At 38.4% G+C, this 14,293-nt stretch overlaps 1 protein-coding gene across 1 annotated transcript in view; it reads left to right on the forward strand.

Annotated features, from left to right (window-relative positions):
• Positions 1-483: 483 nt before the first annotated feature.
• The window catches only part of STK26 (serine/threonine kinase 26), a 76,443-nt gene continuing 62,633 nt past the window's right edge, over positions 484-14,293 (forward strand). The window contains exons 1-2 of the mRNA XM_066356985.1: positions 484-656; positions 757-907. Coding sequence (XP_066213082.1) covers positions 866-907 — 42 coding nt within the window. The 5' untranslated portion in view covers positions 484-656; positions 757-865. The remainder of the gene's footprint in view (positions 657-756; positions 908-14,293) is intronic.

Raw genomic sequence — 14,293 nt, forward strand, 5'->3', positions numbered from 1 at the left:
CGGGGTATTGGAAAGCAGGAGAGTGGCTAGGGATCTGCCCCAAGGTGCGCTGGTTCGAGGCTGGGGAGACTAGACTAGACTGCAGAAATAGGCAGGGGTCCTTCAACTCGGTGGTTCTCTGTGCCCCCACCCTTTACCAGATCAGGGTGCCAAGAAGAATTTCCAGCACTCCCCATGTTTTAACTGAAGAGGCCTTCCGAAGCTGCATGCTGCCTTGCAACGTGGCCGTGTCCAGGACGCCCTCATACTCTTAGAGTCACCTAAATTCTTCCATTATCTCTCCAGACCGAACCATGTTCCAGGTTCGTCAGGACTTGGGTTTTCCTCTCCTTCTCCGCGTGCCGAGAGTCTCCACCTTCTCAGGATCCAGCAACCTCTAAGCAAATCTCTTCACATGGAGCCTTAGCTCCCCTGACACCGCCCGGCTACGGGGCGGGGGCAGGGCCAATGACGGAACCGCCCCCTACTGCCTCCCGGGCCAAACGAGCCGGCGAGTTGCTGGGGCGCCTCCACCTCCTCTTCCTAAAGCGGCGAGGCGCAGACGAGCGGCATCACTCGAGCCCAGGTCCCAGCCGCCACCACACACAGCACAGCGCATTAAGGAGTAGGAACAGCAGCTGAGACGGCGGCAACAGCGGCTATTGGGCGCTATAAAGGTAGACTGAGTCCCAGGGAGGTCCGCCGCGAAATGCCCACCTCCCAGCTCGAGGCTTGGCGCCACTAGTCCAGTAACCCCACTTCTGTGTGTCCTTTCAGGCCCAGGTCGAAAAGCCTGGGAGGGCCGCTGAGCTACCCCTGGAGGAGGAGCCAGCCTCAGCTCAAGGCGCCACCACCGCAGAAGCAGCGCGAAGCAGCAGTCGCCTTCATGGCCCACTCACCGGTGGCTGTCCAAGTGCCCGGGATGCAGGTGAGGAAGCCCAGGCCGCCCACGTAACTGCCTGGGAGCTGGGAACCCACTCTGCTGTGGGCACTGGCGTGGAGAAGCGGCCCCAGGGCTCCTCTGAAGGCAGGGCTGGGCGCTCTGGCCAGGTGACCTGGGAATTGGGCTCTAAGTGTTTCCTGGTGTTCAGGTGGTGCACGGCGCTGGCAAGGCGTGGAAAAACTTGAGTGTGCATCGATGTGGGGTGAGGAGGGGGTGGTCATAAAAATAGGCCAGAGCGAGACACCTGCGCCTGCTGAGCGTGGTACTCTTGGGTACTGGAGACGGAAGGACTTAAGTTGGGAGAGATGGAGGTGTCTCTGAATTAGTGGGGTAAAACGAAAGTTGTGCTGCCCTTCCCCCACCGCACACACGTTGGGGCGGAGCAAGACAAGAGGGTGGTGGCGGCGGCGGCATTGAATTGGGCTCTTCCTGTGTGAGTAGAGTGAAGAGCAAGGTGACTTCGTTTATCTTTTTGGTGCTGCTTAAGGGCGAAATTTTATCAAGCTCCCCAACCCTCTCCTTCTCATAGTGGAGTGAGAAATGCAGAGTCCCATATCAGAGTTACCTAAGAGACGACTCTCGAGCCCACTCCCCTGCCTTTCCCACAAGATGAGTGTTGCATGTGATTAAAAGAAACTTTTTTGTACTGGACATGGGGCTACTGCATGGAACCCAACTTCTTCCTCAAGATCTACCCAGCCCCCCAATATATTTTCATTTTATTAAAGAGGAAATCAGCTACGTTTATACTTTTTATTCTGTTATGGTTTCAAATTGGTGCATTTCAAGCTATCTACTAATGCTATTCAAGTCTACTAACTTTTAAGTATTCACATTTTATTTTTCCTTTGTTACATAGCCTAAACAAGCTATTTATGAACAACTCAAAGACTAAAAACTCTAAGTCTCATTACCTCATTATTTTCAACAAAAGTAAAAGCCAATTTTTTTACAGGTTCAGAAAAATGTTTCGATTAGTGAATAACTTATGTTTCTAATAACAATCAAAGTGCTATGGATTGGGGCCTCAATTTACTAATTGATGCGTGGACTTCATCCTTTTTCTTCAAGCAGTTAGTCAAATTTTATCACAAAAGAAAAGTGATTTTAAGATGCTTCCTGTTAGGTTTGCTGAAAAAAGGCAAAATAGAGCTACTGTTTGTTCTACCTGATACTTCCCCCCAAAGGACCTATGTGTTAGGCATATATCTAATTTAAGGACCCCAGTGTGTCCTAAGCACCAGGTCTTTTCACTGAATACAGGGCAAGTCTGTGTTAAGTCCAAGGAAGTCAGTGTGTATTTAATTTAAAAAAGGGGGGGGGAAGAAAAGTGAAAAATATTAAGGTTTCTGAAAAGATTAATCCATTCAAGCTCTACAAAATGCTCCAAACTTTTTCCTTTTCAGACCAAACCCCCTTACCTCCCTCTTTTCCCCATTTAAGCTACCCCACATCCCAGTTATTCATTTCTGCTTTTGATTGTTTTAAGGGAATTAGTAGTTTGCAATATTAACAACAGTTTTGCTCTGTCTGATTTGGAAAAAAGTGAAAAATTATCACTATACCTTCTTTTCCTTTATGTGAAGAGAAGATCAATACAGAGGTCAAGTTTGTCTGAGGGTTTCCATTGTGCACACCAGAGCCTGCTTGTATTTGTCAGCAGAGTCAATGCTTCCCCTACATCAAGTTTATGATCATGGAAAACTCTGTACTAAGGGGGAAATAGTTTCTAGTCTTTATTTTATTTGTTTTGACTTTATTTGATATATATGGTTTCTGGTCCTTATTCAGTTTGTTTTTATTTGCTTTATATGATTTAGGAACTGCTTGCTGTTGTTAAGTACTTCTTACTGCTCCCAGATTTGTGGAATTAACTGAGTTTCCTAGATTTTGAATTTCTAAATGTTAATTAAGGCGGTCTGAATAACGTATTTTAAATGACAAATTCTGCCTTTCACTTTATGCCTTCCAAAGTTGTGATTGCTTTGTTCAGTCTAGTTTGGAAAGGGAAATTATCTCAATATTAGCAAAGAATAGAGGACTACTTGTTACTTTCTCTGTCTTAATGAAAATGGTAAATTCTTAACTTCTTATTTCCACTTTCTTTGTAGATGTGGTAGTTCTTAAGCATTCGGTACAACACAAACGTTTTCTATAGCTAAAATTATACAGTACCTAAAAATAAATTTGATGGCATGCAGTGTGACTCTTGAGCCTAGATGGCTTTAGGCGACCCCTGTGTTTTGGTCATTCGACCCCCCCCCCCGGGGTCACGACCCACAGGTTGAGAACCGCTGTTTTAGACTTTTAGACTAGTAAGAAAACTTTAATTAGCCATGTGTTCTTGAAATTAATTTATAGCAAGTATTTCTACAAATCAGGGTGAACTGGTCAACTGGCCTATAATTTTTTAGCAGTTTATTTTAAATAATGATGAAGATTGGTGGAAAAAATGATTTTTCTAGAAATAAAAACAAAATTACTTTATACACAGTGTTTTTTCTCCCTGCCCCCACCTTAGGAGAGATATGAAGTAGAAGCTGAGCTACCTGTTCTATCACTTAAGACTTTCAGCATTCCTGACATTCAAACAAAGAAATTGCTGTTGCCACTAGTGTAAAATTGAAAAGAAACTTGGAATGATGAAAGAAAATTCAGGACTTAGTCCAGTTCAAACTTTACCCTATTAATTAATTGTTCAAAATCATTGTTGATATTTCTTAATATGAACATTTTTGCCAGATTACACCAAATGTTGAGGATATTAATATTTTTGTATTTAATTGTGCTTACTTCTTTAGTATATAACTAACGGAATTTTCCATACCAAGAACTAAACTCTTGAAAAATATTTAAAGCACAACTTTAAATAAACTGAACCAATAAACCTGTTTCTTTCCACTGAAATATTTATTCTTTAATAATTTAAAGCATGTTTTTTTTCTTTCAAGTTTTCATTTATAAATCATACTTAAGTTCAAGATATTCCCCCTTAGAACCTGCATTAGCATTTATGAAGACAAATTTTTTTTGTACAAAAATATTACAGATGAGATGAAGAAATGTATCATGGCCTTGTAGTTCAATGTATCATAACTGATTGTTAAATCGTTCATAAAATGTAGGTAGAAGAATAAAGTCAACTGTTGAAATCGGGTACTAAGTGTTATTATGTTATACTTTATGTTATGTTTTTTTTTGTGTGTGTGTGTATGTGTGTGACAGAGAGAGACAGAGATGGGACAGAGAGGGACAGACAGGCAGAAAGGGAGAGAGATGAGAAGCATCAATTCTTTGTTGTGGCTTCTTAGTTGTTCATTGATTCCTTTCTCATATGTGCCTTGACCCGGGGGTGGGGGGCTATAGCAGAGTGAGTGAGTAACCCCTTGCTCAAGCCAGCAACCTTGGGCTCAAGTGAGTAACATAACCTTGGGTTCATGTCTATGATCTCATGCTCAAGCTGGCGACCTCGGGGATTCAAACCTGGGTCCTCTGTGTCCCAGTCCAGCACTCTATCTACTGTGCCACCACCTGGTCAAGCTATGTTATGCTTCTTATGAAAAAAAGTTTTTAAGTTTCTGCTAAAGAACTTAAAAAATTAGATGTTATATATCTTTACATATGATCAAATTGGTACAGTTTTTTAAATGATTATTTGAGGTGTGAGTTGGAAATGAAGTTTAAGGATTAATGAACATTTTATCAAAGACTACTATCTAAGATGTAAAAAACGTTGCCTTGCATTGGTGAACTTAGTTAATGGGTTCTGGAAAGAATACAGAAATATACTATATTTCCCCATGCATAAGACCCTCTCATGTATATATATAAGATACACCTTTATATTGGGCCCCGAAATTTGAAAAAAAAATTATTACATGAAGTTATTGAACTCAAGTTTCATAAAATTCATACAACTCCTCATTAATGTCACAACTCCCATCCATTAGCTTGTCCTCATCTGTGTCTGATGGCGAATCACTGTCTTCAACAATGAGTGCAAAAACAAGTGCAAAAAAGGAAGTAAAAAATCTACAACTACTGCAGCAGCCTAGCGGGGGGGGGGGGGCAGGGGGATCTGTTATGCCCGGGGCGAGGGGCGCCAAATGGTCCCCAAGACACACAAGAAAAGCATAGTAGAAGTGTAGTTAGGGGGTGGGGGAGCCAATAAAGTCATGCCCCGGGCACCAGTTATGTTCGCTATGCCACTGAACCACTGTATAAGACACCCAGTTTTTAGACCCCAAATTCTTAAAAAAAAAAAAGGTGCATCTTATACATAGCGAAATAAAGTACTACATTATCTCCACCCTTAAAAATCTTAAAATGTTGTCAGGGAGTTACATCTAGCACATGAAATATTAACTATGTAATGCCAAAATCTGTGATACTGACTCTATAATAGAAGTTTCTGAGTGGAAAATTTGAAGGGTTATAGATGGTAAGCTGATTCCAAAGGACTCTTAGAGACTATATTAAGGAAAGTGTTTCCAAGCAGGGAAATACTGAGCAAAAGCATAAAGATGGGGAAGGGGTCACCACCTGCCAAGTGTGTGTGCACACAGTCTTTAAGAGTTGGCTAAAAATCACTTGGATTATGATGAAGAATTCCTCTAGAGATATAATAAGAGATAAAATTGAAAAATTGTATTAGGTCCTGATCATGGTGGTTCTTGAATGCCAGGGAAAGATTTTGGTCTTTGGACTAGCCATTATACATTTCTGAGTAAGGGAGACTCAATGAACAAAGGTATATATAGGGAGATAAATCTCAAGATTGGGTGAATGCATGCTCAAGGATTGAGAGTCTTGAAGCAGTTTAAGCTACTAAGGCTATCTCAGTGGGACAATAATATCAGTCCATATGCAATGGACCTTGCATTAAGTACCTTTCATATGTTTAATACTGTGAAGAAAAAATATATAGTTATGAGACTTAATAATTAGCCAGTTAAAGAAGGAGGAATCTAAGCCTTTGTGTTGAATATGGGGAACTTGGATAAATAGAGTATATCTAAAGTAATTGGAAAGTCAGGGAGAAGAGACAGATCTAGTAGGAAGTTAATGAAGTCTGTTTAATGGGAAGTATTTTAAACTGAAGTATGATTTATAACTGAAAACTTAAAAGAATGAAACATGTTTTAAATTATTAAAGAAGAAATATTTGAATGGAAATAAACAGGTTTATTGATTAATTTTTTAAAAATGTTTGTGAGGCTTGAGGTAGCAATAGGGATGACAAAGTAAAAATGTAGAAAAATGTGTTTGTTACCTTGATTGTGGTGATGGCTTCACAGATATATGCATATGCCCAAACTTAGCAAATTGTATACATTAAGTTTGTGCCTTTGTTATTATATCAGTATGCTTCAATTAAGCTGGGTTTTTTTAAAGGTCCAGCAAATACTTGAAAATGTAGATTTGATGCTTTGGTCATTCATTAGACATTTATTGAGCATTTACTTTATGCCAGTTTCTTTACTTGAAACTAAAGTATGTGAACCACCAAGGAGGGAGAGGGTAGTAATACTAAAGAAAATATGTAGAAGTTAGAGCTCTCATGAGACAGGAAGCATAGGTGAAGAGTAAGCTATGGTAAAGGTAAGGAATGGACCAGTGACTTCAGGGTGCATGGGAGGAAGAGAAAATGTGTCAGGATTCAGAGGGAGTCAACAGGGCGGAATTCTTTAACTGTTTAATGCTTAGCATAAAACATAATTTGGAGAAAAGGAATTCAGAATGGTGCCAGAATCTGGTATGTTGAGTTCTTACCTCACTTGCACCTTATGAAATAATTAGCTTTGCAACTTAAGGTGGAAGTGGAAAGCATTGCCTTGCATTGATAAACGCAAACCATTGTCCTTGTTGGTGAATGATTGATACTGAAATGTTTAATGTGCTAAGACCACCAGCTGGAACAGAATAATTCAAGACAACTGTTAGCTAGGAGAGTTGGAGGTAGTTGGAAGATATGGGGTTCGGGGGCTAGAAGCTATAGGAAGAGTAAACAATAGCTGAGTGTGGTAAGACATGTGTCTTGAACACTAATGAGGATCTAGAAATAGTACTTGACAGAAAATGTTCATCATTTTCCTCCCTTGCTTGAGTCATAGAAAATGAGAGATTATAATTTAGCAGGTAATTAAGAAACATTGGACATTATACTGTTTTTTATTTATTCTGTCTTTCATTTATTTAGTGATCCTGAGCTAATCATCTACAAGATGAAGAGTAATAAAAACTACACTTTTCTTTGTCTTGATCAAATATTATTAAGATGAGTTAGCTATCATCTGTGGAATATATTTTGAGCTTCTTTATGAAAGGTGTTATGATGTATTTGGGCAGTTCATCCTGTAAAACAACACAAGGCCAATCTCATGAAAACACTGTCATTATCTCATCTCTCTCTTCTGCATGATAACCCACATGTTCCTACTGAAATCCAGTTCCCCTGAAATTCACACATTACCACCACTATCACCACATCCTCTGCTCAGCTTTCCAGACTTTATAGCCCCTCTATACAGATATAAACTTAGTTAATTATCACTACTTTTCAACAGGAAATTTCTTTTGTTCTACCATGCCAGTTACAATTCAGTAGTAACTGACAGACCAAATCCTACCTGATTTTCAAGGTCTCCATCTTACTTTCTCCATGAGCTTTTTCTGAATGTTCCAGGCTGTAGAAATCTTGCCCATTTCTAAGCACCTATTGTATCTATTGACAGTAGCCAGCAGTCCAATCTTTGATTTATATGCTGCCTAAGATTTTCTCTAATTATATATGTTATCCTTGTCTTCCAAACTATGTTGTAAATTTTGTGAAGTCAAGGACCACATACTTTACCTTTTTTTAATACCTTTAGGTATGATTTATATGTAAAAGTGTTGGTTGAATGCAGTATAGATTAGACTTTTCTTTTTCCATTATGTTTCTTTAAATATATTGTGTGATGCTTAAAGTCTTATAGTTCATGAAAGCCACTTTATATGTATATAGTGTTAACTTTTTGTACTTACTAAAATGATTTGAATGTTTTATGTCTAAGAAAATATATTTTTAATTAATCAGCTGTTAACACACTGAAACTCTCATCCCTTTGCCTTCCAAGGCCTTTTAGAAAATGAGCCCCACTGTTTATGTGGTAAATAGGGCTGATTTCAGACAACTTTGTCTCTGGGAGGGAAAAAAAAAACACTCTTGTCTCTTCCGTCTTTCAACCCCTCCAAAAAAATAAACACAAAAAAGAATCTAGCCTGACCTGTAGTGGCACAGTGGATAAAGCATCGACCTAGAAATGCTAAGGTTGCTGGTTCGAAATCCTGGGCTTGCCTGGTCAAGGCACATATGGGAGTTGATGCTTCCAGCTCCTCCCCCCGTCTCTCTCTTCTCTTCTCTCTCTCTCTCTCTCTCTCTCTCTCTCTCTATTTCTCTCTCTCTCCTCTCTAAAATGAATAAATAAAAATTAAAATTAAAAAAGAATCTAATTTTCTGTCCCAGTTGTCATATTAGAAAGAGTCTCATAAATTTCATTCACAATAAGGTCTTTTTGATTAATGGCTTAGTGTATGACCTCTCCCGTGGATGTGTATATTTTACAAGGAATAGTGCCTTTAAAAAAGAAAATCTGATAGTAAAATTTTGGGCAGCTTAATGATAGCTTTAGACTCAGGTGTATCTTTTGAAAAAATGGTTGTTTTACTTGTTTCTAGAAACTGGAGTTATGAAAACAATAACTAACACTAGTATTAAGTGTGATGCAACAAACTCCATTTTTTTTTGTATTTTTCTGAAGTTGGAAACGTGGAGGCAGTCAGACAGATTTCCACATGCGCCCGACTGGGATTCACCTGGCATGCCCACCAGGGGGTGATGCTCTGCCCATTTGGGGCTTTGCACTGCTGCAGCCAGAGCCATTCTAGCACCTGAGGCAAAGGTCATGGAGCCATCCTCAGTGCCCGGGCCAACTTTGCTCCAATGGAGTCTTGGCTGCGGGAGGGGAAGAGAGAGACAGAGAGGAAGGAGAAGGGGAGGGGTGGAGAAGCAGATGGGCGCTTCTCCTATGTGCCCTGGCCGGGAATCGAACCCAGGACTCCTGCACACCAGGCTGAGGCTCTACCACTGAGCCAACCAGCCAGAACCTCCATTTTAATTTTTGTCATTAATTTCCAAAGAATTTCCACAACAGCGACATATAACATAATGTCTCTAGAGGAATGCCACTCATTTCTATTGTTTTTTTTCTTTTTTATTGAGTTTATTGAAGTGATCCTGGTTGACAAAATTATACAGGTTTTAGGTCCACAATTCTACAACACATCAACTGTACACTGTATTATGTGTTCACCACAGCAAGTCAACTCTCCATCCATCATCATTTATCCTCCCATACCATCCCCCACTTCCTCTGTGCCTTCCTCCAGCAATCACCACACTGTTGCCCATGTCCACACACAACTAACATTTGATTTCATCTTAAGTACATCTCTCATTTGGTCACCTGCCATTTTAGACTAAGGTGTTATATGGTAGGGACAACATCTTTGAATTAATGGTTATAGAAACCAAACATTTTTAAAAGATATCAAATAATTTCTCTCAACAATCATATGAAATAACAAGAGTTATCTGATAGGAAAATTCCTCAAAATCTAGATTTTAAAACAAAACAGGATTTTCCTAGATGGCTACAGAGTAAGTTGAAGGTACACTCACCTGACCCTGGCCCCAAACCAGATTTACAGCTAAAGTACAGACCAACAAACCTGAATAACTAACTGGCAGCTAACTGAACTGGAATATTAAAACCAAGGATATACAGAATAAACCATATAGAGACTGGTAAGAAGGGTGGAGATGTTAAAAGTGCAGTTGCTAAGAAACCAGAGTGATATCTTTTCTACAAAATGTTCTTCTTCTAGGAATATGGGACCTCAACCCCATGCAGAGATCCCCAAACCAGAGCAACAGAGATGATGGTAAAAACAAGTGGAGATTCAACCCACCTGGGAGACATAGAACACCCTAAGCAGGGAAGAGCACTCCTATTATTATAGCACTAGCCTGGGAGTACACTGCCTGTTCCTTCAACTGCTGGTGAGGCTGCTCTGTTGTGCTTGGGTCCTGCAGTGGGTCTGCTGACTACATCCAGTAGTGACATTTGGGGCATTCTTTTTTCTGAGGATGCTCTTGGCAGAGACTCAGAGAGGCTGGATTGTGTGGCTTTGGAAAGGGTACTGATAGATGAGGCAACCTCAGGGGGCAGAGTAACTGACAGGTGAAGGCCAACCTCAGGGAGCCTTGAACATTTTACAGATCTGCCACCAGATCTAAGCTGGAGGAAACTAACCCTTGGACACAGATTGGCCCTTCCCACATACATCCAAGCTCAGTAGACCCGGTTACAAATAGTGAAAAGCATGGTAGCTCCAGACAGGTAGCCCAAGGCCAGTTACACACAACATGTGACATTGACCTGTACCTTAACCCTGACCAAGTGGACCTCAAGCCAATACAACCAGTGATGGGCTTCAGACAATACCAGAGCTTGACTCAACTAGCCACACTACTGGCATACCCAAAGAAGGATTCCAGCAGGCACTGAACCCAACAAGGCACATTCATCATAAAGCTATCGTAACAAATTTGTAGTAGTAGTAGCAGATCTTCCTAATAAACAGTGACAAAATGGGAATACAAAGAAAAATGCCCCAGAAAAATGAATAATAGAAATCCTCAGGAAAAGGATTAAATGAAATAAAAGCAACAAAAATACCATATGCAGAGTTTATAACAATGGTTATAAAAATGCTCAAGGACCTTAGGGGAAGAATGGATGGATTTCAATGACAATTTAAATGACAGCATAGTAAGCATTAAAAAAGGCATGGAAACCATAAAAAGGTCCAATCAGAAATGAAGAATACAATATCTGATATGAAGACTACATTAGAAGATATAAACAACAAGTTAGATGAAGGAGAGAATCACATTAGTAATTTAGAGGACAAGATAACAGTAAACTCCCAAGCAGAGCATTGAAAAGATTTTTTTTTTTAATGAGGAAAGTCTAAGAGACCTCTGGGACAACATCAAGTGTAATAGCATCCACATCAGAGGTGTACTAGAAGGAGGAGATAGTGAGAAAGGGATAGAGAAGCTGTTTGAAGAATTATTAGCTGAAAACTTCACTGACTTGGTGAAGGAAAAAGGCACACAAGTTCAGAAAGTAGAGTCTCATTCAAGATGTACCCAAAGAGAACCACACTAAGACACCATGTTTAGAATGGAAAAGGTTAAAGACAAAGAGAATCTTGAAGCAGCAAGAGAAAAGCAATTAGTTACCAACAAAGGAGGTCCCACAAGTCTGTCAACAGATTTCTCAACACAGAAATTGGGACAGAAGGGATTGGCATGAAATATTCAAACTGACGAAAAGGAAAGACCTACAAACAAGATTACTCTATCTAGCAAGGCTGTCATTTAAAATTAAAAGTGAACTAAAGAGCTTCACAGGCAAGAAAAGAGTAAGGGAGTTCACCATCATGGAACCAGTTTTTCAAGATATATTAAAGGGCCTGCTTTAAGAAGAAAAAATAAATAAATCAAGAGAGAAGAACAGAAATATATAAAGAATAAAATGTCAAAAATAAGTACCTATCAATAACAATCTTAAATGTAAACAATTAAGTTCTTCAATCAAAAGACATAGGGTAGCTGAATGGAAAAGGAAACATAACCCATATATATATATTGATATATGTTGTCTACAAGAGATCTACCTTCAAACAAAAGGAATATACACACTGAAAGTGAAGGTATGGAAAAAAATTCAATGGATATAGAAATTAAAAAAAAATGCTGGTGTAGTAATACTTATATCTGGCAAAATAGACTCTAAAACAAAGTCCATAACAAGAGACAAAGAAGGTCATGACATAATCCTAAAGGGATTGATCCAACAAGAGGATATAACCCTTGTGAACATATATACACCCAACATAGGAGCACCTACATATACTGTATAAAGAAAATCTTAGTGACATTAAGGGGGAGATTGACAGTAATGTAGAGGGTTTTCACATCCGACTGACATCAGTGCATACATCTTCTAGACAAAAAACAAGGCAACAACAACCTTAAAAGACACACTGGATCAACTGAATTTAATTGATATTTATAGAACATTTTATTCTGAAGCAGCAGAATATACATTCTTCTCTAGTGTACATCTGACATTCTCAAAGACCAACCACATGTTAGGACAGAAGATACATCTTAATAAATTCAGGAAGATTGAAATGATATCAAGCTTATTCTCTGACCACAATGGTATGAAACTAGAAACCAACTACAGTAATAGTAACTTTAAAAAAATCTGAAAAACCTTTAAATGCATTGAGGCTAAATAACATGTTATTCAACAATGAATGAACAATTTGATTTCTTAATCAAAAGTTATCTAGAAACAAATAAAGGAACACACAACAACCAAAATGTATGGATACAGAGAAAACAGTCTTGAGAAGGCCTACTTCAAGAAGCAAGAAAAATTTCAAATAACCAATCTAACCCTACACCTAAAAGAACTAAAAAAAGAATAACAAATGAAGTCTAGAGTAAGTAGAAGAAAGGAAATAATAAAGGTAAATGGAAATAAATGATATAGAGACTAAGAAAACAATACAAAAAAATCAATGAAACCAAGAGGTGGTTCTTAGAAAAGAGAAACAAGGTTGATACATCTCCAACCAAATTCATCAAGAGAAAAAGAGAGAGGGCCCAAATAAATAAAATCAGAAATGAAAGAGAAGTAACAACTGACACCACAGAAAACACTACAAGAAATATATAGACCACTATCCCTTATTAACATAGATGCAAAAATGCTTAACAAAATATTAGAAAATTGGATCCAGCATACATTAAAAGGATCATACATCATATTCCACAACTACAAGGTGGGTACAACATTCACAAATCTATAAAAGTGATACACCATGTAAAGAAAATAATGGAAATAAGATTATATTAGTAAATGCGGAAAAAGCATTTGATAAGACTCAGCACCCATTTATGATAAAGACTCTCAGTAAAGTGGGAATAGAGGGATCACACCTCAACATAAAAGGCCAAATGTGACAGACCCACAGTCAATATCATACTCAATGGGCAAAAACTAAAAGTGTTTCCCTTAAGGTTAGTAACAAGACAGGGATGTCCACTTTCGCCATTTTTATTCAACAGAGTACTGAAAGACCTGTCTACAACAATTAGAAGAAGAGAAAAAATAAAAGGCATCCAAAAGGAAAGGGGGAAGTAAAACTGTCATTATTTGCAGATGACATGATGTTGTACATAAAAAATCCCAGAGATTCCACCAAAACACTACTAGATCTGATAAATGAATTTGATACAGTATCAGGACACAAAATTAGTATTTCAAAATCTGTGTCATTTTTATACATCAATAATGAACTATGAAAAAGAGAAATTAAGAAAGCAATTTAATTTACTATTGTAACACACACACACAAGGATACCTAGGAATACATTTAACCAAGGAGGTAAGTCAGCTGTACTCAGAAAATTATAGAATATTAAAGAAAGAAATTGAAGGAGATACAAATAAGTTGACGAATATACCCTGTTAATGAATTGGAAGAAATAACATCATTAACATGTCCACACTACTGAAAGCAATCTATAGATTCAATGCAATTCCTGTTAAAAATACTAATAACATTTTATAGATCTAGAACAAATATTCTAAAAAGTCATATAGAACCAAAAAAGACCCAAAATAGCTTCAGCAATCTTCAGAAAGAACAAAGTTGGAGGTATCACACTACCTGATGTCAAACTATATCACAGGGCTATTGTATTCAGAATAGCCTGGTACTGCCATAAAAAATAGGCATAGAGACCAATGAAGGAGGACAGAGAGCCCAGAATTAAACCTATGCCTTTATGGTCAATTACTACTTGGCAAAGGTTACAAGAGCATACAATGGAGTAAAGGCAGTCTCTAATAAATGGTGTTGGTAAAATTGGACAGGTGCATGCCAAAAAATGAAACTAGACCACCAGTACACCACACAGAAGAATAAACTCAAAATGGATAAAATGCTAAAATGTGAGTTGCAAAGCCATAAAAATTCTTGAAGAAAATATACTCTCAGACATCTCTCATAGCAATATTTTTGCCAATATATCTCCTCAGGCAAGGGAAACAAAGGAAAAATAAATGGGACTACATCAAACTAAAAAGATTTTTTACAACAATAGAAAACATCAACAAAATGAAAAAGGAACCCACTGAATGGGAGAACATATTTGCCAATGATACATATAATAAGGGGTTA

The sequence above is a fragment of the Saccopteryx leptura genome, chromosome X, assembly GCF_036850995.1.
Source record: "Saccopteryx leptura isolate mSacLep1 chromosome X, mSacLep1_pri_phased_curated, whole genome shotgun sequence".
NCBI lineage: Eukaryota > Metazoa > Chordata > Mammalia > Chiroptera > Emballonuridae > Saccopteryx > Saccopteryx leptura.